General features: G+C 41.9%; 1 protein-coding gene across 2 annotated transcripts; it reads left to right on the top strand.

The window, feature by feature from the left end:
* Positions 1 to 4,388: 4,388 nt before the first annotated feature.
* On the top strand, positions 4,389 to 24,748 carry CA5A (carbonic anhydrase 5A). Of its 2 annotated transcripts, none has more exons than XM_075715084.1 (7): positions 4,389 to 4,518; positions 14,145 to 14,342; positions 18,346 to 18,464; positions 20,219 to 20,314; positions 20,490 to 20,552; positions 22,462 to 22,617; positions 24,569 to 24,748. In XM_075715084.1, the coding sequence occupies exons 1-7, from the start codon at positions 4,389 to 4,391 to the stop codon at positions 24,746 to 24,748; spliced, it is 942 nt and encodes a 313-aa protein (XP_075571199.1). The 2 variants fall into 2 exon arrangements, with proteins under 2 accessions (XP_075571199.1, XP_075571200.1); XM_075715085.1 differs by lacking the exon at positions 4,389 to 4,518 and adding an exon at positions 12,588 to 12,690.
* Positions 24,749 to 25,788: the final 1,040 nt, after the last annotated feature.

The following is a 25,788-nucleotide window of genomic DNA, read 5'->3' as shown; positions in this document are numbered from 1 at the left end:
AGAAAATACATTTTTTAAACAACGGTAATATTAATGCTATTTGCAAACTTGCTGTAGCACTTCTTTTGTCAACAGAAAACTTCTCTGCTGTTGAAATCTGTTGTCAGTTTTCCTCCACCGAGTACATACTTCCTCATCCCTTACTTTTCAGACACTGTGTCCATTTTCAATTCTCTCAGAATTGTTCTTTGATTTTATTACAGGAACAGGTCAGGATCAAGTGGGTTTTTCTCCTGAACCTACTTCAGCTAGCGCTATGACTTAGGGCAAGACACAGACATCTTCTGTTCTGACTCTGATCTCACTTGGTTTTTGCTGAGTAAACTCCATTTCATTCAATGAAGATACTCCCTAATTTTCATGAGTGAGGATGGAAGAAAAGGCCTTGAATTCCCACAGCGGAGAGAAAAACATCGTTACACAGTTGGTCATCTAGCTGGTCAAAGTTCATGGGCTTGTAAGGTCATTTTTGCCAGTCTGAGAAATGAGGTGAGAAGGGTCAGGCATGATCTCCATGTTCTCTCATTTATTTACATACTGTTCCATCTCCTCTGTATACATCATGGGAAAAAAAAAAAAAAAAAAAGATAGGAGGCTATTCCCCTTCTCAGAAATCTGCCATTCGAACAAGCTCTGCATCTGCACTTTGCCCGACTGTCATCTTCCCAGGATCACGCTCACAGCTGCTCCTGCTGCCCTTTTACCTCTGTTGCACAGCTGCTATCTTTGCCCAGTATTTGCTAGTTTGCCCAGCTCTGCCACAGACCATGTTTACTTGGTCAGGTACCATTAACATCATGGGTCCTTTTTAATCCACTGGGATTATCAAAAGCCTGAAGGGGAGCTCATCACACTTAATTTTAGAGGATTTTATCCTTCTCTTCAGACTGAGGGTTGCCTGAGAACTGCTTTTTCGTTCAGTGTGTAGTCCCCACCTTCATACCTTTTTTTCAGAGATCCAGATACAAGATGTTACATGGCATCAATGTATCATCAACGCTACTATTCTAAGCAGAATTTGACCGTCGCCTAGTTCTGGACCTGCAGCCGTTCAGACACATGTTCAAAATTATTTGCAACGTAACCCCATTTTTTCAGGCGTGAGAGGTAAAATAAACTAAGTGTAAATCTTCATCAGTGGCCAGAGTGACAGAATGTCCCCTCAGCAAGTTTCCATATAAAACATAAGTTTTCCATATAACGTCTGTCATACACAGGACAGTAGGGCCACCATTCGGAGCGGTCCTGACAAGCCGGCTCAGCTGGAACCTCATGAAGTGCAACAAAGGCAAATGCCAAGTCCTGTGCGCTTGGGATGGTGTAATCCCATGCTTCGGTACAGCCTGGGGACTGGCTGCTAGGGTGAAAAGCTCTGGAGAAAAGCCCTGCAGATCCTGGAGGACAAGCTGAACGTGTAACAGCTGTGCACCCTTGCAGCAATGAAGGTTAACGGCGTAGTGGCTATATTAGAAAGAGCACGGCCAGCACATCAAGTGACTATTCCCCACGACTCAGCACTTGCGAGGACGCATCTGGAATACTCTCTCCTGTTGGGGACCCCTAATACAAGAGAGAGAATGAAAAATGGGAGGGAGTAGAGGTGGTTAGCAGGCTGGTGAGCTCCACCGCATCACGAAGCATCCCAGCAAAATTTGGACATCAAAGAAAAGCTTCCCTTCGGCTGAAGTACTATCTAACATGGGAAGTGTGAGTCAATCCACCGCGAAATGAGTGCTAAAGCCCACCCAGTAATGACCTGACTGCTTCGTGAAAGCTGCCCTAGGTGATATTTTTAGCTACTCCACAGAGGTTTCACGTGGACTCCTCAGCAGCAATGCCATCCCAGGCAGCTTCCCACTGCTTGACTGATTGTCCTGTCAGCTGTTATACAACAATAACTAGGCGAGGAAAATTATAATTATGAAATCACTTTCATTGTATCTTTTTAATTACTTGCCGATGTTGTAACTGAGACAATACTAGGACAGGAACACCCTTGGAAGCATGATGCCAGGAGAATCAGATTTCTTGAAACACTAAATCGAGGAGGTAATTTTCTCTCTGCAAGTAACAGCATTCATTTGAAGTTAACCAGAATGTAAGTACTGGCAACCCTCTAGTACGCATCAGAAAAAAACCCAAATATTTGTCCTCTCTCTCCAGTCCGGAGGCACTTACAGCGAAAGTCAGATGGGTAAGGACAGCAAGAAATTTCTGGATTTTTACTTCTCTAGTTTCTGTGAAGACAAAGTAAGCACATTTCCATTTCCATAAACACCGCATATGTAATTACCCACAATTATGAACAACAATACAAGTTTGATTTCGCAGTTCTTCGGGCAGAACTTCTAGCTGACAACAGCTTGCTCTGAGATGCTCTGAAGCAGGCAGCTGAGGTAATAAATGACAAGCATTAAGAAAGACTCTCCTAAATAGTAGGGTTTGGAATAGTAAATAGCACAGATAAGCTTGCCACTTCAGGACACTAAAGAGGACTCCCTGAGCCTGAGCCTTGCACTTACACCCTGTGTGATAAGACATGACAGACATGCATATGTTTAATGAAAAGATTGCCAAGCAAATAAGTTTCTAAATCCAAACACCACAATTTGTTAAGTAAAAAAAAAACCAACCAAAAAAAAAACAACTGTTGAAAAATATTTCACAGGTAACTTTATGGATTTAAGAAAGGAGTGGGTTTTAAAGGCAAATTTTTAATGGCAGAATGTTAATAGTCTTATCATTTCTGCTTGCTCTGTCGCTGACAGATTCTGCAGCTTTCAGAACATGCCCTCCTATGCACTCAATGGAGGAAAATAATCACATGGATTCTGCAAATACTTACATGAGAATTATGGAAGGCCCCACAACACTTTTGTGCTGTCATGAGCCCGAGGGCACTAACAAGCCCTAATGGCCTCGACAAGCCTCACCTGCAGCCTCCACCCAGAGCCCTGCCCAGGGGCCAGGAGCCCACTTAAGCCCCCGCCGGGCCCCTAAGCTCTGTTGTTAGGGTGCTTGCCTTTGGGGGTGCCTTTGGCCCCGTCTCTAGGTGAGACCTTGGACCCTTGCTGCTGCTGGTCTTTGGCCCTGTTTCCTTTTGCTCCTGCCCAGGCTCTCTGGTTGCACCTTGGACCTGCTTTGTCACCTGCAGGGTTTGGGGCTCTCAGCAGACCCTTTTACCAGCGCTCAGCCCCTGTGGGGTGGCACGCTGCTGCCGAGGGCACTGCCTCTGCTGCTGTCGTCCTCGGCTCCCCTGTCCTTGGAGAGTAGCTGGCCCTTGCTGCTCCCCAACATGCCCAGGCACCCTTTCCTAATGGCTCTCCATTCTCATTTGGCCTGTTATAATCCATAACATTATGAGAAGTCTTTAGAGAATGAATTGCTTGGCCTGAGAAACTACAGCTCTAACTTGGAAGCGACTTGTGTCTGTGCCACTTACATGGATTGCAGCTACGGGAGGAAGAGCAAAGATCCTGAAGAAAGTGAAAGGATGGGCTTTCTACACAGATCTTTCACGTAAGATAACAAAGTTATTGGAATTGCATGTGGAAATAAGAGAATAACATTCTTTGTGCTTTCATCTCTAAGAAACATAGGTCAGAAAAACATCTCAATCTGTTCTCCCCACTGGAAAAAAAAAAACAAAACCCAACACTTCAGCTGGGTCAAAGCAGCGTGTGAGCGGGAGGAATAGTTATGGTTCCTTATGCCTGCTCCTATTTCTAGTCTATACAAAATTATCCCTCTTACGGGATGTCTGATAGTTCAAAAGAACAAATGCCTCACCTTGAGGCTGCAATGATGCTGTATTACATGCTCAGAGCTGAAATACTCCTCTGCAGGAGGCTGCTGCCCTTCCTGTTCTCATGGGCAAACCTTGTATATCTACTAGATTTCTGCGAATTCCCCAGTTTGAGCAGTCACCAGTCTTCAGAATTACAGTTGCTAATGATAGCAATTCTAAGCTATCAGTATTCAAATATACAACTATTCAAATGCAAAGAATGTATGATAAGAAACCTCTCCTTGCATACAAAAGAGTGGTTTCTGCAACCCTTTGGTGTTCCCTGGAGCCAGATGAGAAAGAACCTGGAAAGCACATGTAGAATAATCATCAACTAGCCGGCCCTCCAACAAAATGTAGAGCCAATGAAGAAGCCAGTCCAGGGACAAGTTGAAAATTAACTACTTGGCTAGCTCCACCTCTCCAACCGGGAAAGGGTGCTCTCAAAATTTTGTATAAGGTCTGAAGACCCCTCAGATATCTCGAAGCTGTGTATCCACAGGATTTTTTGCCTCTACTTTGTGTCGATAGCTTGCTAGACTCTGGAAAGCTCCTCTGGCTGTTTGACGAACTGAAGATTTCAAGTGCCAAGGTGATAGCAATGAATAGTGTGAAGGCAAATACCCTGGCACATTTATACAAGCAGCTGAAAACTATCCGGAGTCCACCAGCAGTGCCAGCACGACTCTGCAGTCTGGCCGCCTGCACTCGTAAAAACAGGAATGATGCACGTAAGTGTATTTCATTTTATCAAAATAGTACTGGATACCTGCATAAGAGAGGTGCAGAGGTACAAAGACAACAGAGGTAGGGAAGTGTTGCTCTTCTTTCTTATTTGTCAGCTAACCGAAAAGGGAAATTTGAAAATGTGACTGAAAGATTAATGAAACAAGAGTGAATTGAATGAGAGAAACTAGAGATAGAACTACCTTATTGAATTGCATGATTTATCTCCATGTGCAGGATTAAAACACTGTTCTTTGTTATTTCTGCTGTGCCAGTGGTATTGGGTTGTTTGTGATTTTTCACTTGTAACTACAATGAAGAAACAGGCTATGTAATAATTAATTTTTAATTTTCTCCTGCAAGGTTTTGACTAGTTTCAATGAAAACTGTGTAAGTGTAATTCAAAGCACATTTAGCACAAATTCATTCTGAGTGACTTTGAATTTAATAGACAATATAATATTTAATTTTGAAAATGAGGCCTAATAGAAGTACAAACCACAAAGCCCTCCAAACGTGGTGTATAGGAGAACTACAATGAATCGCTTCCTGAGATGCAGAGTACTACTGGAAGATGTCAAAGATTTAGTTATTTAAAATACTGATTGACTTATTGCCAAATAAGATGAGGCCAGTCAGAGACTGCCTGTCTACTCGCTTGTGTGCAGATAATGTCAGCTGGAGCAACAGCAAAGAGTAATTTTTTACATCTAGGAAATCCTTTTGGTTCCTATTTTTTTTCTTCTCTGTAAACGTATTCAGCTTACTAACTTTTCCCACAGAACAGCCAGATCCCTCCCTGAATACTGACATGTGATTCCCTTCTATTGAAATTACCAAACAACAAATTTTGTATTTACTTAACTGATGAGAAAACAGTTGATTTTGTGACAGATATAAACCCAAGCAGAATGGAGACAAGCACAGGGCTTTGTTTATATTGAAAGCCAGAAGAAATATTCAGTCACTTTCAGTGTTTAATAGCTCTATGCTTGTAAATATGTTTTTGAAGATGACGCCAAAATACTTTCTGCCACTGAGTGATGAGCATTTCAAAAAACCTGGTAGATTTGCTGCCAAGTACAATGTGCTATATTCCTAGACACGGAAGTTTTATGTAATATATAGCATGCACGCTTCCCTGTCATCAGAAATAATTCAGAGCCGTTTTTAAAAAGATACAGTGTTTGCAATGTTTTTCAGAGTTCTCAGTCTAAATTTTCTCTCTTTTTTTTTTTTCTACTCAGAATAGAAAATGTGAATTGTATTCTGAAAGCTTAAAACAGAATGGGTACTTCAACCTAGTAGCACAACTTGTTAATATAGCACTTCACCTTCATTTTAAAATGGTGCCTTTTAAATCTGTAGCAGAAGTCTAAATCTAGAAGCAAGATTAGCATCGAATTGTGTTACTAGTGAAACAACCACAAGAAGGAGCCTAATTTCAAATGCAAAATTTAAATGAGTCATGCATGCATCTATGACAGCATTTTTCCCTTTCTGACCTGCGTAGACCTTTCTTAGTACAGCTCAAAAGTCTCTTAAACTTTTACTTCCTTCCCTACCAGTTCTTTTTCTTTACAAGCATACTCAGAAATGTCACTTTTTCCATTAAAATAAGGAAAAAAAGACATTGTTTCTCTATTCAAAGCACTACAGTAATGTTTATAAAACCAATGAATAGTAGCTCTTCTAATGAATTCATATAAATTAGGTGTGTTAATTAGTCTGTACAACTGTATGTACACCCAGTCCACGCAAGGACGTGTGCGTATGAGAGAACATACTGCAATGTCTGTATTGCTTCTTTATCTGCAGCTTATCAGCAAACTTTTTCAGTGTCAGAGATTCAACAGCTAAACCCAAAACCTGTGCCAGGAAGAGTAATGCTTGGGCTCGTACAATACTGCTCATCACGTGCAGCGATACAAATTACTGCTTCAGAGGGGAAATCCAGAGAACCCACTGTAATTGTGGTTTAAAAGTTCTGCCATTAGTCTATATTTTTATTAATTATTTTTTATTATTTATTCATTATTTTTATATTTGAAGACGTAAAGTAAAATTTCAAGTGCATATTCATTGTGAGTCCAACAACTTGCCATTTCAGAAGCCACAGACAATATAAATCAACATCCTTCATTATAAAAGTAATTAAACCCATGAATCAGCAGCACAATCCCTCTACACAGTTCCTAATTCTTCTGCTTGTTCAGTATTAATATACCACAAAACTTTATGGCCTATAAAATTAAAAAACTTCAGGAGTGGAACATATTACAATTAAGTGTTACATTTCTGTTTCATCAGTGAAAGAGTTACTCTAGGAAAATTATTTGAAATTGTTCCGTGGAGTAAGAAGGTAAACTGGAAAAAAACCTGAGAGCTCTAGATCTCCACATGTGATGGAGAAACTAATTATTTTATGGTTACCCCATGTCCATTGATGTCTCTCTTTTTTTTTTTTTTTTTTCTCCTGTGGAGACTCATCTATGGCAAACTGTACCGAGAAACCAAAACTTACTTTGTGGTAACAAGCAGTCCAGGAAGAGAATTGGTGGCTGTTCTATCCTAAGACCATTGCTGATTAAATGAAAGGCAATTGCTAATTCTTTTTACTCACATTCCTTTTTTCAGTTTAAGACAGATGCTATTTATTATTTCAATCTTTCTCTACCCCATGATATTCATGCAGGAAATGCCAAAACAAACAGATTCAGGAAAACGCTATCTTTGGAACGGCTGGTTTCGGCTGCCAGTGAGCAGACGCTAGCTCTGAATAAGCCAGCCTGTGGGTTCCTCCATCTGGTGGCTAGACCCTCTACACAACGTGCGTTCAAAGCACAAAGCATATTCAATTAAATTCTGCTATTCACAGTACAAACAGCCCTTTCAGTGACAAAAACATCATCAAAGAAATGGTAAAATTGGACTGTCGAGCTCTTAGGTAATGTCTTCAATGTCAAGTTCACCATTTTCCCAAACTTCATCTCTCCTCTTTCTCCCCTTGCCACTCACAGAAGTAGTCTCTCCCCCAGCTGGGTGGTGATGCTCTCACTTGGCAGTGAACTCAGACATGTGCTGTGAGGACATAGGTTCAACAATTCAAAGGCTGACGCTTTCCGGTGCCTTTTCTGGATTCGCCTTGTGTCCCCACAAGGACAACAGGATTCTTCTGCAATTCACTGGGAAAGAACTGTAGAAACGTTGCTGAGAATCATGGCGTATATGGAAAAATTTCTAGTCACATGGACTACCGCAGTGGATGTCTGGGCTGAGCTCTGTGGCATCTTGTAACAATACATGGCGGCAGTGGTTTCAGACACCTTTTAATACAATAGGGAGGGAGCTGCTGGAAATATTCTCTCTACATAGGGATTTTAAGCCTATAGAGTATACCCTCATGCTAGTAATTATTGCCAGAGCAGACCTGAATGGCTTTTTTCTTTCTTATCCTTTTAGAAGAAGTTACAAGAAAAGCAGAATCCTTCACGTTTGGGTTATGGGGTTGGTTGTTGGGTTTTTTTTTTTTTTGAAGAATTGTACGAGTACAGCAATGACACACAATCCAGGTGTGCCATCTCCAGGACTGCACATACAATTGCAGAAGCTACACAAATTGTCCATGAGAGATCTTTTAAGCTCTTTCCATGCTGAGTTACTAAGCCTGCATGCATAATTTTAGCAATGTTTTTATACAGAAAAGATAAAGCCCCTGTTTGCTTTACCTTGCCAACTGGAATTACCTCCTCCTTATCTGGACTTAGCCTCAGCCACTGCCTTCTCATCCAGGCTCCTATCTCAGCCAAACATTCTGGAAGCAGAGAAAAGCTCAGCATTTCACAATCTGCTGCTGCTTTCCTGTTGAGCTTAGAGTACTCTGTCACTTACATCCGCTTGATAAAAAGCACCGGACTGTTTATCAATAAACCGGCCTACATCACAGTCCAAATCTGACATCAATCCAGCAGAACTTTCAACACCTTGTCATGATGGACCTCAGCCAACCATCACTGTTATCCTCCAAAATCTTGATTCATACTACAAAGCTTCAACAAAATTAGCCTATCTTGGATTTCCTCTGTAATATTCAATCCAAGCGGCTGAAGCAGAGCCATGGTCCGTTAAAGTTTTAAATGGTTCTTTGTCCGTTAAAGTTTAAAATGGTTCTTTATTGAGTTTCAGTAATATGTTTGGTTTTATTTTTCTAATTCAGAATGTGTTGCTATGGAAAGCACCCTTGCTCAGCTTAGGACAAAAACGTATTTCCTTTGAGTGGGTGGGGTTTCTCAACTGTTCCCACCATGCTCTCCTCCCTGTTTTACCTCAGAGCTGGGTGAAGCTTCTTTGAAAGTCCCTATGTAAACAAATCAAAGTGCTTTATTCAACAAGGTCTTTTTTTTTTTTTTTTTTTTAAAGATTAAAACCATAAAGACTGAAATCCACTGAAGCTGAGTCATTTTACCCCTCATTCTTACTTGACAAGCACCTGAATTAATTTTCATACTCTTCTAATTTTGTAACCCATATGTGAGAACTCTCTCCTCCCCAGGATACTTAAAGGGAATTTAAAAATGAAACATTGGAAAATGTTTTGTCTCTTTAAATCAAGTTTACAACAGTGTAAACTGGCAGTAAATCCTTTCATTTAACTGAATTTATTTTGGATTTTTACCATAGAACTGTGGCCTTCAAAATATTTTCTTGGAAATTGTGTTATAAATTATGATAATACAGTAATATACATGACCTGTATTTTCATCTGGATCTTGACTCCCACCCCAAAGCTTTTGATACTTGTATCAATGCTAAATGAACTTTTTAACAATCACTCCAAACAGACCTGTTAAAGCATCCACAGCTGCAATTAATTACAGAAAATAATTCAAAAGATTGGGACTACTTGGATGGCTCTATACATCTGCTTCAGCTGGGAAAGGTAGGAAAAAATGACAGTGCAAATGTAAGAAGCCTCCAAATACTATAAAATTAAATGGAGCATCACTGTGTCTGTCTGGAAGGTTTTAAAAAAAGTAAAATAAATCAAGCACAGATTAGGTCTGTTTGCGGCAGATCTCTCTTCACGGGTGACTCACATCTTGGTCATGCCTGTTTTATTACAATATTTACTATAACTACTCTGACAATACCATAGATATGCATGCAACAAAGGTAAACAATAGACTAGACTCTTCCTCAGTGAGCTGATTGTAAATGAGGCAGGCATAAAGCAAAGTGTGCAAACTGCATTTTATCTTAATGCTCACCTTTTTTTTCTTTTTTTTGTTTTAATTTGCACATTTGAAAACAGATCCAGTAGATGAAGTTTGTCTTTCCACACAGATTCTGTATCACTTTAACTCATCCAGTAGGCCAATTGCCAGATTTCTGCTTGCGGTGTTCCCTACACACAGAAACCACTCTCAGTTCAGGAACAAGAGAGAGCATAGCTGAAACCTCCCAGATGGTCCAGAAATGTAACGATTCTGGAAAAAAACATGAGAACAACAGAGATATTGTAATTCTGGCTGCTGCTGTTCTCTTTAGCTTGCTGCATGAGAGCCATGTCTCCCTTGCATAAACCGCCATCTCTAGCCGGGACGTGGCCAAGGAGAAACTCTGTTTCTGGAACGGTCCAGAAAAGAAGATTTTTGCCACACTGGCTAAGTGCTGGGAACAAGGTTTAGGGGTTATGCTTCCTTCTGCGCAGGTAGTTTTTGCCTTTCTGTCTGCAGTTTCCAAACCAAACCATCTCACTGCCCCTGAGCTCATATTTTGAAGGATTTTCTTTAACCCCCTAGAGAAGGTGTGGGTTTCTTTTAAATTAAATACTAAAGTTTTACTGATATTTATGCTCAGTAAGAAATAGCATGTGCATGTAAAACTGGATGCAGATTCTGTGAATGATTCAGAAGGGAAACAAAAGTGATGTAGGTCAAAGTTATTTCTCTTTAGTTTTGCACCTCAACAGCCCATCGTTGCCAAAAGCCTGCGCTGTAAGAACTTTCCTTTGGTTGTGCTGTTCAACCCACAAGAAACGACTGATTCTGTTCAGCTTAGTAGCTCTATGATAAACTTTACATTTTCAAAACCTTGCAGGATCAAATCCCTAAAAAGCTTCGCAAAGGTTGGCCATCTTAATGGCACAGTGTAAAGCAGTGGAGTTCGAGGCTTCTTTTTCAACTGCTTTTAACATACAGAAAAGTGATAGTTGTACAGAAACCAGGTTATGCTTTGCAACAGTAAGCATCTATAGTATGATAGAGGGCATGCATATGTTAGTTAATTTGGTAGATGTGACTTCTAAGCTGCCCAAGATAATTGTATTTAGAGAGCACATCACAGAAGAACAGGATGTGAAAGAATTACAATCTTGGTTTGTTAGTAGATGAGAATAAAACCCAGTACTTCTTGTTTATGCTCAATATTAAAATATCTGAAGCTATGTCTGAGCTCCCTGCTGTGATTAAGCATGAAGCTCATATGGGCTGTGCTTGTGGCCAGGAGCTACCTGTTGCTCATAAGTAGCTTCAGCAACAGACATGTCTGGCCTGTGCTAAATACAGTTGCCTAACCATGATCAATAGGCTATTAAACTGTGATTAAGCCTGAATGAATAATGATGTTTATTGGCAGCAACTGTTTCCAATTTCGTCAAGTACCTATCTCTTCTTTTGAAGTTACAGGAAGCTCCATGTTGAGGATCGTCAATTAGCCATCCTGAAAAACATGGAGAGTCAAACCAAGAATTCATTATGTTGCCATTGAATCCTACTATACAAAAAGAAGTCTGTGCTTTAAAGAAGGCATATCTTGGCAGAGAGGAAGTAAAATGAAATTTAAACCCAGTTTAACATCCTAAGATCACGTGCTGTTTGACTTTGTACATCTCCTGATGACCTGTTTTCTGATCATGTAGCCACTCAAACCAAATCACTTGCCAGATTTCAATCTCCTCTTACTCAACTCAGGAGTACTTTAAATGTGTTATACTGTGAGTGCAATGGAAACGTCTTACACAATGTTGTACCCTAGAGCAAACGCTTCTTAGTTGACTCTAGGTATCTAGTCTTGTCTCCATTTCAGTAAGACGTTCTCAATGCTACGTCAGGTTCCTCACGAAAACTCAAAAGTACTCACCCTAACAAGATTAAAAATCCCCAAAAGGTAAATGCAGGTTTGCAAATTGATTTTAAGAGAGTAACCAAGGAATCTGATTCAAAGCAGGCGGCAAGATGAAGGCCAGGAGCTGAGGTGTGGGTGTTGTGCTCCTGGCTGCCCAACGGAGCCGGCAGAAATGAGGACGCTTACTTCATCTCTGTGCTTTCACCAACACTGTCAGCTTTCTACAGGCTTTCCTTTTTTGCTTTCTGTTCCTTGCCGGCAGCTGTAACACAGAAAGGCTGCAAGGAGTGACCAAGGTTTTAACCAGTTTTATCGAGGCCTGCCTCAAGGGTCAGATGAATGCTGGTTGAATTGGCCCCTTTTACCATCCCGGGCTGGGTCTGTTTTGGCCTCCAGCCTTTGGGACTGATGCAGTTGGGTAAGGCGGCCATAATGTTGATTTTTCCTAACTTTTCCGTGTGCAGTTTGGGGTAGGGACCCTGCTGTGCCAGGGCCGTCCGTACCTCTGTGGGAGAGGGATCATGCCCCAGCCCACCTTCAGCTGGGAGAAGCAAACCTCCTACTTGAGCAAAACTAGACAAGGATAAACGCTAATCCCCTCAGATGCGTAAGCAAGCCCTGACGCTATCACCCTGAGAGGAAACGCATTTTTGGTGTGTGCCAGGCACAGGGATTAGCCTGGCCATGGGAAAATGGCGAACACACGCCCACAGGGAGCTGTAGTCTGCTTTTCTAACGTTGCCACAGGATAAAATGCCGGTCCAAAGGCAGCCTCGGCCCGCCCCTGAGGGAAAGGCTGCCGGCCGGGCAGAGGCCGCCCTCGCCGCGTCGCCTCTGGCAGAGAAACCGCCCGCTGCCCTGAGGGCGCCGTGGCGGCGGGGGGGCCGTGGCGGAAGGGGCCGGGCCGGGCTGGGCGGGGGCCCCCGGCGACTCCGCGGCCTCCTGGGCGATGCTGCCGCTGCTGCGCCGGGCTTGGGCGGCCGCTGCCTCCCGGCGGGGGACGCGACGGTGCAGCCTGGGCGCCTGCTGCTCCTACCGCCTGCGGAACGCCCGTGAGTGCTGCCGCCCTCCCGCGCCGCTTCCCCCGGTGGGGACCCGCTTCCCTCGGGGGCACCGCCCGGGGACAGGCTCCCTCGGGCCGCCGCTGCCCTCGCCCTTCGAGGCCAGCAGCTCCCGCCGCCTGAGGAGAGCGGGTTACCCCATCGCCGAGCCCTCCCGGCCCGGCTCATCGCCCCCGCCCCGAGGCAGCCCCGCTGCCCCCCGCGCTGTGCCCTGCCCGGGGCTGAGGGGCCTGGGCGCGGGTAGTGCCCGCCGCCCTCCATCGCCTCCAGCGGCCCGGGCCCGGGGGGCTGCCGGTGCCCGCAGAGTTCGTGTAGAAGAGGCGGGGACGCCGGGTTCAGCCTGGTTGTATCCCTGGCAGTTCCAACGCTGAAAGATCAGGAAACGGCACTGACAGCAACAGGCAGCTGGGCGCTTCTGGAGAATGCTTTGCTCGCCCGCCGCCGCGTTCCCTGCGTGCCGTGACCTTGCCGGGCCGATAAAGTTTGCCCCTTGCCGAGGAAACCGAGGGAGAAGGTTGCTTAGCCACCCTTCATGCGAATGGCTTGTTAAAAGATCTAATATTTCTTTTTTACTCCCCCCTTGTGAAATACCACAAGCAGTGGCATCTAATGAAGCAGCCGGTAACACAGTGCTTCAGAGCCTCTCTGGTTTGGGTTCAATGGATGGGCCAGGCACAAAAAACTGTGTGTGTGGGTTGCTGATGGCGGGGCACAGCGAGTGAACAGGTGCTCCCCAAGTCCATGCAGGTCTCAGTTCTGGTTTTAAGCAGAATAAAATCCTGTGGAAACTGTATTCGTGCATCTGCCCTGCTTGTGCTGCTTTGAGATGCCCAAGCTGCCCCCAGAGTTGGTGGTTTAGGATTTTAGAGGTGTGGGGATCAGCTGTCGGTCCCAGCTGCATAAAGTGGTCTTGGTCAGTATTGGCATGGGTGTTTCAGCAGCACTACACCCTTAGCAGTGGTGTGACCCCTCAGCATACGTAGGCAAAAGACCAACACCTTCAAGAGAATATTTTTGCTTTGCAGTGGGAGTTACCCTGCGCCTGGTGCAGTCTGACATCAGTTGATGGTACCGGTGTGGAAGGAAAGCTGAAGTGCCGTGCTGAGACTCTGGCAATTTTGTAAAACAAAAGTCACCTTAAAATCAATTGGTAATAAAAGGAAAACAATTTTCTGGCAAATAAGAATTTCTTTGACTAGCATTTTGCAAATGCGGAAAGGTATCAACACAGTTGTAAGTCAAATTACTGCACTTCTCTGTGTGGCTTTGAGTCATGCAATTGGAATGTATTATTTTCTTTTTTTAAGTTCCTGTGCATCAGCTGATTTGAATTAGCCTTTGGAGCCAATGTGCCAAAGCACCCTCTCTTGCCAAAAAGTTCTGAAGTATTTAGTTGGAAGTTCTGTATCATGCATTAGAGCCTGACTCTCTTCATCATCTTCCAGTGCATCCGCTTTGGCAGAGTCCGCTTACAATTCCTGGAGGCACCCGCCAGTCTCCTATCAATATTCAGTGGAGAGACAGTGTTTATGACCCCTTTCTAAAGCCTCTGAAAATCAGCTACGACCCAACAACATGTCTTCACATCTGGAACAATGGATATTCATTCCTGGTTGAGTTTGATGATTCTACTGATAGATCAAGTAAGCAAAACTCAGAAAAATCTCTTTAATGTCTTACTGATGCTTAGAGAGGAGAAATATTTGCATGATGTAAAACCTCAGGACAAATGTTGCAAATGAATGTACAGTAAAAGAATGCTTTAGCTAATTTAGCTGGATTTACAGTGATGGGAACTGTAATGCAGAAGTTCTGTATAGGCCTCGCTTTTACTACGTATTTATTACCATGGACATTGTGCACAAATCCTCTGTTGTAGGTTGAAACATTCTTATTGCACAAGCCTTAATGCCCTGCCTTTTGATTAGGTCTCATAATATCACAGCTTTGTCTGCGTGAGTCAATCTTCAGTCATATGTATATGTATCTACTTAATTTTAAACAAGAGTCCGTCATTACACTTCATTAATCTGCCACTTACCTCTTTTGCGGTGTTAGCAGATATATTTAACGCATTTGAAATAATCGGCAGCAAAATGACTTTCAGTTGGAAAGCACACATACTTATCTCAATAAGCTTTTGGAGAATTAAATAATACTGAGCTGCTACCACAGGGAGCAGGTGCGTGTGTTCCTGTTGTTTTAGTGTAAGGGGGAGTCCGTGCATGCAAAATCAAATTACACATTCCAGCAATTTATTGTGAATAAGCACTCTGACCTGAGCAGCTAAATCTTTTTTTAAATGCTCAGTAGAGTCGAGTGACTTAAAATCAAGATACTGCTACCAAATTTCAGATTTTCTGTCCACTGTTCCTTTTAAAAGTTGACTTTACCAAAGGATATTGCTGGTATGTGTAAAGAAGGTATTTCGTAAAGGTAGGTGAACTGGTAGCAGTTGGTCAGGGATATTGGGAAGCACATGATTCTTGTCGATTACTCAGCTTGTCCTGGAGGGAAAAATTGAGGGACCCTGGGCAAGTTTGAACCTCTTTGATTAGTCATTTATGTTTAAGGTGACTGCTTATCATGACAAGATGGTAGAACTTCATAAGGGATTTAGTAATGCTCTTTGGAAGGAAGCTTTCAGCATGCTAATAAGCAAATGCTTTGTCTCTGCAATACCAGGATTTTTGGTTGATGTTTGCAAAGATGCTGATAATGCAGCAAAAATGCTAGCGGTGGAATGCGTGGAGCTTTCAGGGGCTTGTGTGACCTTTAAGGGTTTTTTTTATTGTTTATAGCTGTTCACCCAGACTATTAATTTCCAACCAGGGAATATTCTTGCCCTTGTTCATTTGAGCGCTGTGATATGTAATGAAGAAACAAAGTAGTGCCCTTCTGTTTTTACAGTACAAACTGCTATTGTGTTAGTGAGGTGGGATTAGAGGAGAGACTGAGATGGAGACATCACCTGCTAGCTCATCAGTGATTTCAACTTACTAACTTTAGATTGGTTTTGCTTTTAATTTAACAGTCTTTGACTTTATTACAGCCATACCCCGCTATCTGTTGAGAATGCGTTCCTGAAAAGTGTAATGGTTTGCAGTTCAATAATTGATGTAATGGAGGGGAATTGCCTGCAGGAAGTTAAGAAATATGCAACATTTAAATGCACAGGGACAGTTCTTGTGACATAGAGGCAAGCATGGAATCATCAGGACTGTCAGTTAGAGGGGTGCTGGCCTTTCAGAGGCTGGCTATTCAGAGCGCATCACAGCTCTGAAAGATCTTACCCACCTCATCTCCAAGACTGAACACTTGAGGGCAATCTCAAAGTGTGAGCATTCTTGCTGCCTCTTTCTGGATGGCTGCCTTTTCATCATCCTCCTCCTCCTCAAATGAATTAAAGTCAATGAAGAGTGATGACAGCTAGCGGAGGATGGCATTAAACGATCAGTGACAGGACTCCAAAATGCCGGAGTAACAACAGATCACGGGATGTTGCTGTATAAATGGCCAGGTTTTCAGTTGCCTGCCTCTCTCCTCCACCCTTCTCTCTTTACTGTTGCTATTTCTGATTTTTCTTCCTGCCAGCTTCTGTCTAACAATAATAGAAGTCCAGAGAAGGAAGTTTATGAATAAACAAAAAAAGAAAGCAACAAAATTGAAACAGAAGATGAAAAAGACAAAGCGAAACATGCATCCAGAATAGACAAAAATGCCCAGCTCCTGAGATGAGGCAAAACAAGCCTTGGGCAAAAGATGAAGGTAGTGCTGCCGTGGGGTGTTTGCTTATGAGCAGAGCAGGAGGATGAAGAAGAAAGAGGGTGTGGGGAAGGTATGTACAGAACGTGCTCCTGTCTGCGCGCATGAATGCCATCTGCTGCAAGGAAGAGACTGAAACAGCTAGGGCTGCAGTAAAAAGCTGATGTGACTCCTCTGGTTGTTGTTAGAGATCCTTTAAACCTCTGTCTGTTTTGAAATTGTCAAGACTCTTAAATTGAGAGGAAGTGAAATGGCAAAAATGCTTGTAAAGGGACTGTAAGGGCCCGTTTGTTTCGTGTCACTTTTTAGTGTCCACTATAGGAACGTGATTTTCTACATATGTGTGCCTGGGCCTAACTTTATTTGTGAGGTAAACGTTCAAGTGAAAGTGATTATTAACATGAATGTATTTGCTTGTGGGTTTGCATTATCACATAATCAGGAATGGATAGTGTTAGAGCGCAGAAACTTTAATTCTGAAAGACTTGGCAGTGTGGGCCACGTCTTCATCCCATCCCTGAAAGTTACCTTTCTCCATCGTAATTTTTTTTTAGCGATGGTCAGTATTGCATTTAGGAGCTCAGCAGCAGTGGATGAAATTAAATGTCAATTTGCACAGCTTTCTTTAGCTTACTCTTATGTCACAAGCAGGCCTATCTAGTTAGAATTTCAAAACTGCTGGCTGGCTTTTGGGGGGGGAAAAAAAAGAAAAGCTCTTAATGCCTGTCATTGTTTTCTCCTTAGTATTAAAGTGATTAACTTCTTTCAAAAGTAGTGTTGGGATTATGTTCTTTATACAGTGGTTTGCTATAAAATTTAACCGTGACGTACAGTTAAGTAAAAATCAGCAAATGGGTCTGTAGAGCTACACATTTGTTGTTAGTCCTTTGGAAGTAATTATGGTCTCTCATTTACCAGATGCTGTGATGTAATAACTAGCAAGAAGGCTTTGCAGGATGTTCCTGGTTCAGTTAGGAGGAAATGAGTAAAACCCAACAGTACGCAGAAAACTAGGCGTAGACTTTTTCATTCCTGTATTTGCAAAACGATGAGAGGCCTTCTGAAATCAGGAGAAGAGACTGAATAAATATAAATATACTCATTAATACACTAAAAAGTGTATTAAAGCTTCCAGAAACTCAGAATCTTGCCCATGGGCAGCCTGTAATTTTAGATGTGTTGCGGAGTGTAGCTTGAACAGTTTACGGTAGGCACAGTGTTAGCATATTTCTGGCTGTGCAGGAAATCTTTTAACATCGGTTATGCAGTCTGAAAGCTGCGTTGAAACAGGATAGTATGTTTGGATTTTTGTAACTTGGAAAAGAAAGAATTGAACATTTGACACAATGTACTGATTTTTCTGGCAAAATTGGATTTTTGAAGTCTTGTATTGTCATGGGAAATGTCAATATTTTTCATAGATATCGAGGCTTTGCTGGGATGTCATTTAATAGATCTATTCATTGCTTTGTCATCATACATGTTTCTTCTGCTAAGGCAGTTCTCATATGCCTGCTCAAAGAGAAGAGCGTAGAACGAAACATGTAAATTCCGTGACTCTGCCAAACTTGACATGGGTTGGAAAAAAACAGTAATTCCCTTGAGGGGACATGGATGAGGAGACTTTAGCTTATCGTCTTCAATTTGATATAGTTGATTCAGACTGCAGGGGAAAACAGTGGTGTGTTTGCTTGAACAATTTTGTCATAGCAAAATAAGTTGTAAAAGTAGCCGAGCAATAGGGGACTGTTTCAGTAAGATAGTTGCTCCACCCGATTTCGTCCCTGAGAAAACTTACTTCAAGCAGGATCTTGCTGTGTTACTTGTCTGGACAATGCTAAATCATGTTTATAAACGTGTTTGTCTTGTTTTCTTTTTTAGTAATCGTTGGAGGTCCCTTGGAAAACCAATACAGGCTAAAGCAGTTCCACTTCCACTGGGGAGCTATAAATGAGTGGGGTTCAGAGCACACAGTCGACAGTAAATTTTACCCGGCAGAGGTATGAGATGAAATGCCGAACAGTGCAAATACTGATGGGGGCTGGAGGCTAGGTCTCAGCCTGTCTGTGACTATACTGCGTGCTGGAAAACTCCCTATTTGAAGAATTGCAGCTTAATGTTAAGGATCAGACCTGGTACCAAGGTGCCACAGCTCATCTACCGTTTTATTAGTCAATTCAGATTCACTGTGTTTTCTGGAGAAGAGCACAGTCTTAAAATCGAACACAGGCCCCATTACTGAAAGTTTCAGTAATGTTTTCCTCTCCCTGAATGTCCACAGGGGTAGCTGCCGGAGAAGCCAGTGGCAGGCAGCAAGTACCACTGCTATTCCAGCTCTGTCTGGATGGAGTAGCACAACCCTGCTTGCCCTTCCTCCTTATAACGGGGAAAAGGATGAGACAGAAAACAGACTGAGGGCACAGTCAGGTCTTGATGAACTCCCAGGTCCCAGCTAATGTGGTGCAGATCAGGTGGACAGCAAATATTGAGGTAAATGTGCAAGCTCAGATCTCAAAGAAATGCAAGTGCGTTACCTCTGAGCTGCAGTAAGCTAGGAGTTCACGTGAGATGTAGGATCTGTTTTCTTGGGAGTACGGTAGATGAACTGCATCTCAGCTGCTGTCTCTAGAGCACCTCCAAATCTCCCAATCCTTACTGCTTTAAAAAGTCACTTTGGTTATTATTACTGAATGCTTGCAGAGAAACAAAGCACACACTAAATACTCTTTTAAAAAAATATTTGAAGGGAAAATGGAAGATTATTTAATTCTCACACCTATACCTGTACCTCAAGAAGCCTGGTCCTGCTTACGTTGTATACACTGTCTTGTGTATCTGACCCCAGAGCCTTGGCTAATGTTAGAAAGTTTATTCCAGTTACCAACAATTTTTTGTGTGTTTCTTAAGAGTTGTTAGAATAATGTACAGCAGAGTTCTTATGGTAATATAGTGGTTATCGTGATCACTACTTTCTGTTTTCAACTCTTAAGCAATTATTAAAGTAGCAAAACTTTTGTGATTAAGTAACTACTAAGGCAGAAAGAGGGTCAATAAAAAAGATGGAGCCAGCGGGGACAAATACAAATTAAGTTGCTCAGAGAAGAAAGTATGACATGTATAAACATAGTTATGTGCCAAAGATGGGGAATTTGAAAAATTATTATAGCTTATTTTTGTGAAGATACTTCTCTCCTGTTAATGTGTTCATAATGATGCCTGTCAGCTTGGCAAGGTATTTATTAACAGCAAGACTGTATGACTAAGTTTTGGGACCGGTGCTTGCTATCTATTTAATACACAAAACCCCTCAATGGAATGATTGTATTGGAGCATAAGCAATGCAGAGGAAGCTTATGTTACGTGCAGGAGAATGTTCCTGAGCAGAATAGCGTGCTCTGTTCTTCCTGTTAAGAGGTGGAAGAGTCCTTCAGTTGCAGGTGTACTAAGCTTTTTTGTGCCTTTAACTAGTATTCCTTTAATCAGTCTCCCACAGACAAAATCCCTTTCATATGTGTGAAATGTAGTTTATGAGTCTTTGGCTATTGTTTAAAAAAAGGCGGGGGGAGGCAGGGAAGTACCATTATTTTCCAATAACAATTTGGTCCTCATTTTTGTGGTGTGTGATTTCTGAGGTAGCTTGCTGCAGTGTCTCAAATTGCCAAGGACAAAATGTAGCAAAGATCAAAAGTCAAGTTTCTTGAGACCATTGCTGTGCTCTGTGCATGTGTTGATTTCTCATTCATTTATATTTCAGTTGCATTTAGTACACTGGAATGCCGTTGTGTACCCGACTTTTGAAGAAGCTGTAATGGAAGGTAACGGCTTGGCTGTTATTGGAGTGTTTTTAAAGGTAATTTCACTTTGTGAAATAAGCTGTAATGATACCTTTTTATTTTCATTTTGTTAAAACCGGTTTAGGACTAAATACCTCTAGATTTTTGTTGTTGTTTTCAAAAAATACTGATTAAGGTAGATATGGAGAATGTCAGTTTAATGATTCTCTACCTCCTACCTGTCTTCTGCAGCTCGGAGCACATCATGAAGGGCTGCAGACACTGGTTGATGCCTTGCCGGCAGTTAAACACAAGGTGAGTATTTTTAAGTGTCCCAGCAGTTATCACTCAGCATAGCTAATGCAGTCATTTAATGTAAAGGAATACTTTGAGAACAGCAAAACACTAATAAGTGCTTTCTGCCTTAAATGTTAGTAGGAGGCCTTATCGACACCTTGGGTGAATTGTTGATTATACTGGAGGCAGGGAAGCAAATTTTTAAGGAGGAGTTGTACACTTTAAGCTTTCCAAACCTCTTGGTTTAAGAAATGATCCTCTTGAGATTGTATCCCTTTAGAGGGGCATGTGCATGTTTAACGCTTGCCCTCACTGAAGCCCGCCCTTCCACTTCGATGAAAACAAACGGCACTGGATAGTTGTGGTACGTTGTTTATCTGGAAGGAACTTTCTCTGCTGTATAGAGTGGTAGTTTATTTCTTGTGGAATTAAGGCTTTCTGATTTTTGTGTGATCTTTAAGGAGGAGATTATTGTTTGCCTTTTTTTTTTTTTTTTAATCACTGTAAATTTTCTGCTAGGGGAATGGGACTCTTTCTTCATAGCTGATGTCTGACTTCTGCCAGGAGAGGGAGTGCTGCATCTCTGATAGTGCTCAGAAGCAGCTCATGCTCCTCCAGGTGCCTGTTCTTTTTTGAAAGTACACACAAAAAAACGCACGTCAAGAATTTTGCTGGCTTGTAAGCACATCCAGTTGAAGTCGCTGTGCCATTATTTATCACAGTAAGGATTTTCTTTATCCAAATAAAACCAAATTTTTATGGCAGTGCAGTGAAAATTCTGCCAGGTAAATGCCAAACAAGTCAGTTCAGTGCCAAAAAGACCTACAGAAATCTGTGAATATACATCCATCATGAGAAGATAATATTTTACAGCATATGAATTTGAAAGAAACTAAAGTCAAGGTCTTAAAAACAAATAAATAAATTAAAAAGTATCAAACATTAGGCTCGTCAAGCTGCATGTGGGCTGTTGTGAAAGAGATCTCATTTCCAAAAGGTGTTGGTCACCCAGCAACTCATGCAGCGCTTGGTTTAAAACGTTTGTAAACCTTTGTTGCCTTGCCAGCATTATCAGTGACTTAAACACCAAACCCCGAGGAGCATCACCATGGTTAGGAGGAGGAGGAAGGTCAGGTCATACCCATTCTGATGTCCTTGCACCTTCCTCTCTCACATGATGGGTAAAAGCTCCCATCTAGAATCTCTTGTCCAACCCCCTATTTTTGAAAAATTCTTTACTGTAATATTTCTCGTTCTCAGTGGGGAATCGATAAAGCCTATCTAAGGAAAAACAGGATCTTCCTTTCCTGCATTACCAGTATATCCTGAAAATACTCCAGGAGTAAAACGTTTGTGTAGGAAATCACGGGCTCTGAAGCTCCTACATGCTGTCTGGTATCTCACTTGTGGGAGTGCGCATTCCGGAGACATGAATACTTGATGTGATTTAAATAAAATTTTAGTCCTCTTCCCTCTCCCCGGTGCCTAAAATCATGTGGTGAAAAGTAAAAACACTGTTGTTTGCAGTCTATTAAGTATATCTGGCAGAACTACCTGAACTTATTCCACCATTTATTCTTTCTTTTTCCTGTTTGCTTTTAGCTCGTAGTCAGTTGCTCCTTCACACTCCTTGTTTCTTCTGCACTGAATTCCTAATGGCTTGTGGGGACAACAGCAATATTTAAATTTTGTCTACTCGCTAGCTGCCTCTTATGCCTCAAACCCAGCTTACCAATTTTTTACAAGTTTATGGAGTTTTAAATTATTATTTTATGTAGATCATTATTCATAGTCACAATACCTAATTTTGCATGTGCATATGTAATGCATACAGTATTTAATCTCATTGTTAAGATCTTTTCTTAAATCTTCTGTCAATTTTTTCTCAAAATACAATTTTTAAAAATAAGTTCTTTCTGGGGTTTAGGACACTGTTATCGAGTTTGATGTCTTTGATCCCTCCTGTTTGATACCTTCATGCCCTGATTATTGGACCTATGCGGGCTCTTTGACTACTCCCCCCCTTACCGAATCAGTCACGTGGATTATTAAGAAGAAGCCGATAGAGGTTGAGGAGAATCAGGTAAATCTCATGCTTACATTTCAAATCATACCATACCTGTTTGCCTGCCTGCTGCTGTGGAGGGGAAGGTGCACAGAAGTAGTTGCTTACCAGTACCAGTAGTTCTCTGTGAATACAGAGATCAGTGGCTGCTTCGCACCCAGTATTTGTTTGGGGAGGTATCCTGACATTAACAGCAGCTAATATTGAAAGACTTAAGACCTCTTCAGTAAGCAGTTAAAGATGCTTCTCCAGTTCTCGGATAGAGTTTTGGTTTGATCTGTGATAAACAATGCCTTATGCTGGAAGCTGTCCCTTGAAAATTTCTAAGGTTATTTATTGGAACGCTGCATAATTTTGCTCTCCTTATCAGGATGCAGTCCTTTTTGTGGTAGGGTGGGAGGAGAAAGGGCAGGTTTTGTGAAATTCCAAACTCTGACCTTTTGTGCGTACTCTTGATAGCCATGTGCATTTTGCACAGAAGTCTTGCAGAGGCTGCAAGGGCTAATCCTCGCTTCTTCCCTTGGGCAGACTCTGGAGGTGCAGAAAGGGTGGTGGGTGGCTCCGAGTCCTTCACATGCCATTCTGATGGCAAGAGATAGAGTGAGTCCCCACTGGGTTTTCTCCTTTGCCTTTGTAGGCATGTTTACTCTATATTTGGCTGTACTGTCCTTGAATTCCTTTTTTTTTTTATTCCCCTTTAAAGAGGACAGGCAAACAAGGGTTTCAGCAAATGTTTGTATTACAGAAGTTATTTCCAGTGGAGGAGTTGGTGGTCAATAGTCTGTTATGACACCAACGCAAACTTGTTACCGTATGCCCTCTACTGCTTTTGATATTAGTACTTCATGTTTCAGTGCGATGCTGTTCCTTGGTAGACGTAGGGGCAAGTAGAAAATGGTCAGGAGGACTCATTGGAATTGTAGTACAATGGTGGTTTTTGCTGGAAGTTTTCAGGATTTGTTTGTCTATTTAAAGAAGTGGAGTACTTTGAGGGGCATTACAGCGTAGAACAACTCTTGGAGATTGTTGCAAAGGAAGTAAAAACGAACAACCCCCCAAAATCTACCATTTTTTCATGGTTTAAGAGGCACTGAAAGTTACCTGTGCGTGGTCCCTGTTTTTTGAGGCTTTGATTAATAACGAAGTGCGAGTCCGATGACATGAGGCAAACGCTGATTTTTTTTTTTTCTTTAATACAACTTTTGCATGGAGCTAGTCCATCTAGAAAGTCATGCTCCAAACAAACACAAGCTCTGAAGAATAGGCATGTCTGTGATCTTAATGTTCTAGTTTACATAAAGGAACAGGACGGGAAGAACTGAAGATTGTTAACAGAGCAGAGAGAACTGAATGCATAGTGTGTCATTCTCCTTTTCAATTGAAACTTTTTTTTTCTTTTTTCCCCCATTGGCTCTTCTTCCCTCTCATTCTTTTATGGCATAGAAAGGCTCATAGTTTGCTTAACATTGTAATGCCCCTGTGAGCATTAAAAGCTGATCTGCTGCATACTTTATTTTAATCCCCAGTTATAAACCCCTGAGAACAACAACTGTGTAGATTGCTGCTTGTTGAGGTTCCCTCGTTTCTGGGTGCCAGCATATGCGTGTCTGTACAAGATAACAGAACTCCAGGAAGGGTGTAAATGAAGAGAGTTGGAGAGGTTTATTTAAAGATGGCATATGTTCCCATATTTGAATGGGAGTCGGTTCTGTCTCAGACATGCCACATTTGAGATTTAGTTTGCCTAAAGATGGCAGATGACTGACAATTCATCTTCGGCATTGATGTGGATGATGGCGTAATCTTTACCAACAAAGAAGTGCCAGAAGCTCGTGCTAAAATTTCTCAGAATGCAAATGTAATAGTACCTTTGATATTTTTTCCCAAGCATGAATGATTGTGTTTTGTCATGAACTCCAATAATTCTCCAGTTAGTAAAGTCACAAAATGGGACGTTTCTCATTCTCAGCTGGAGGCGTTTCGGATGCTGCTCTTTACTTCAGACGGTGAAGAAGAAAAGAGAATGGTAGACAACTTTCGCCCTCTTCAGCCATTAATGAATCGAACCGTCCGCTCCTCCTTCCAAAGCAGGCATCTCTTGAATACTGAAGTACAGCCCAAGGACCATGCTGAGCAGATCAGGCCATAGATGGCCCGTGGAATGTCAGTCCAGACTGCAATACCTGGATATAACTGACGTTATTTTTTAATTATTTTTCCTTTTTCTGCAGTGTGTGTGTGCCGTACAGTTTCACAGCCAACCAGTTTCAGTTCTGCTAAGTGCCATTTGACCTTCAGTAGAGAAGCTGTGGGTTTTTTTAGTTTTGCTTTTTTTTAAGAAGTAAATAATATTAACCCTTAACAAATTGACTTGCTTTAAAGCAGGGATCGGTAAGGGATAATTTTGACAGTTAAAGGAAAAATAAAGGCAGGAGATCTCTTCCCCTGCCTCTTTTCTGAATTGTTCTGTGTCTCTTCAAATGCTCTTTCATTGACTTGCATGAATTAATAAGCCCAACTAAAAACATGTTAGCAAGCAGGAAGTGTGAAGGAGTGAAAAGCATTAATACTGATCAGGTCCTTTTGTGGAATTGTTTCAGAGGCTTGGGAAGAGAACTAGCTTCTCTACCCACATATACAGAGACATTTTATCTTCTTCCTTTTTCCTTGGTGCTTAGGGTGACGAGGAGAAGGGAAAAAATGACGTATAGAATCTAACCTCTTTGCATTCTGTTGGCTGCATGATCAGTGTTCAATATGGATGCCACAGAATGTCCACTCTATCTGCACCACAAGCCAGAAGATTTTTTTCTAAAACCTTATAGTAAAAGTAGAAGCTTTTAGTTTTGGCAGCTTTTACTTTTCTGTATTAATAATGTGCCAGGAGAAGAGAGCAGAGTAGAATTCACCAGTATCTCAAGACTGGCAAGAGCAGCAAATTAGGTGAAAATGTCCAGTTGATCCCAGGAAATTGATCACATCAAAGGAAAGCAAAATTAGATAAGCCCCAGCTGACCTTCCCAATTGGATTTGGGGGCGGGGGAGGAAATTTCTGAAACCTAATCCAGTGCTGGGAGAGTATGGACAAAATGCAGCATTCAGATACTTGAAAGTTTTTTGTTTGGGTTGTTGGGTTTTTTTTTTCAGTAACTCATAGAGCACCAGTGCACTCTCTTCAAAGTTTTGTCT

Source organism: Pelecanus crispus, chromosome 8 (genome assembly GCF_030463565.1).
Source record: "Pelecanus crispus isolate bPelCri1 chromosome 8, bPelCri1.pri, whole genome shotgun sequence".
NCBI lineage: Eukaryota > Metazoa > Chordata > Aves > Pelecaniformes > Pelecanidae > Pelecanus > Pelecanus crispus.
The sequence above is the reverse complement of the archived record's forward strand: the minus strand, read 5'-3'. Positions and strand labels throughout refer to the sequence as shown.

Excerpts from the sequence above, each read along its gene's own strand:
- CA5A (XM_075715084.1), top strand. The coding sequence starts at position 4,389 with ATGAATAGTGTGAAGGCAAATACCCTGGCACATTTATACAAGCAGCTG. Across the intron at positions 18,465-20,218 it reads GTAAATTTTACCCGGCAGAG|TTGCATTTAGTACACTGGAA; the intron begins GTATGAGATGAA and ends TTTATATTTCAG. Across the intron at positions 20,553-22,461 it reads TGCCGGCAGTTAAACACAAG|GACACTGTTATCGAGTTTGA; the intron begins GTGAGTATTTTT and ends TCTGGGGTTTAG.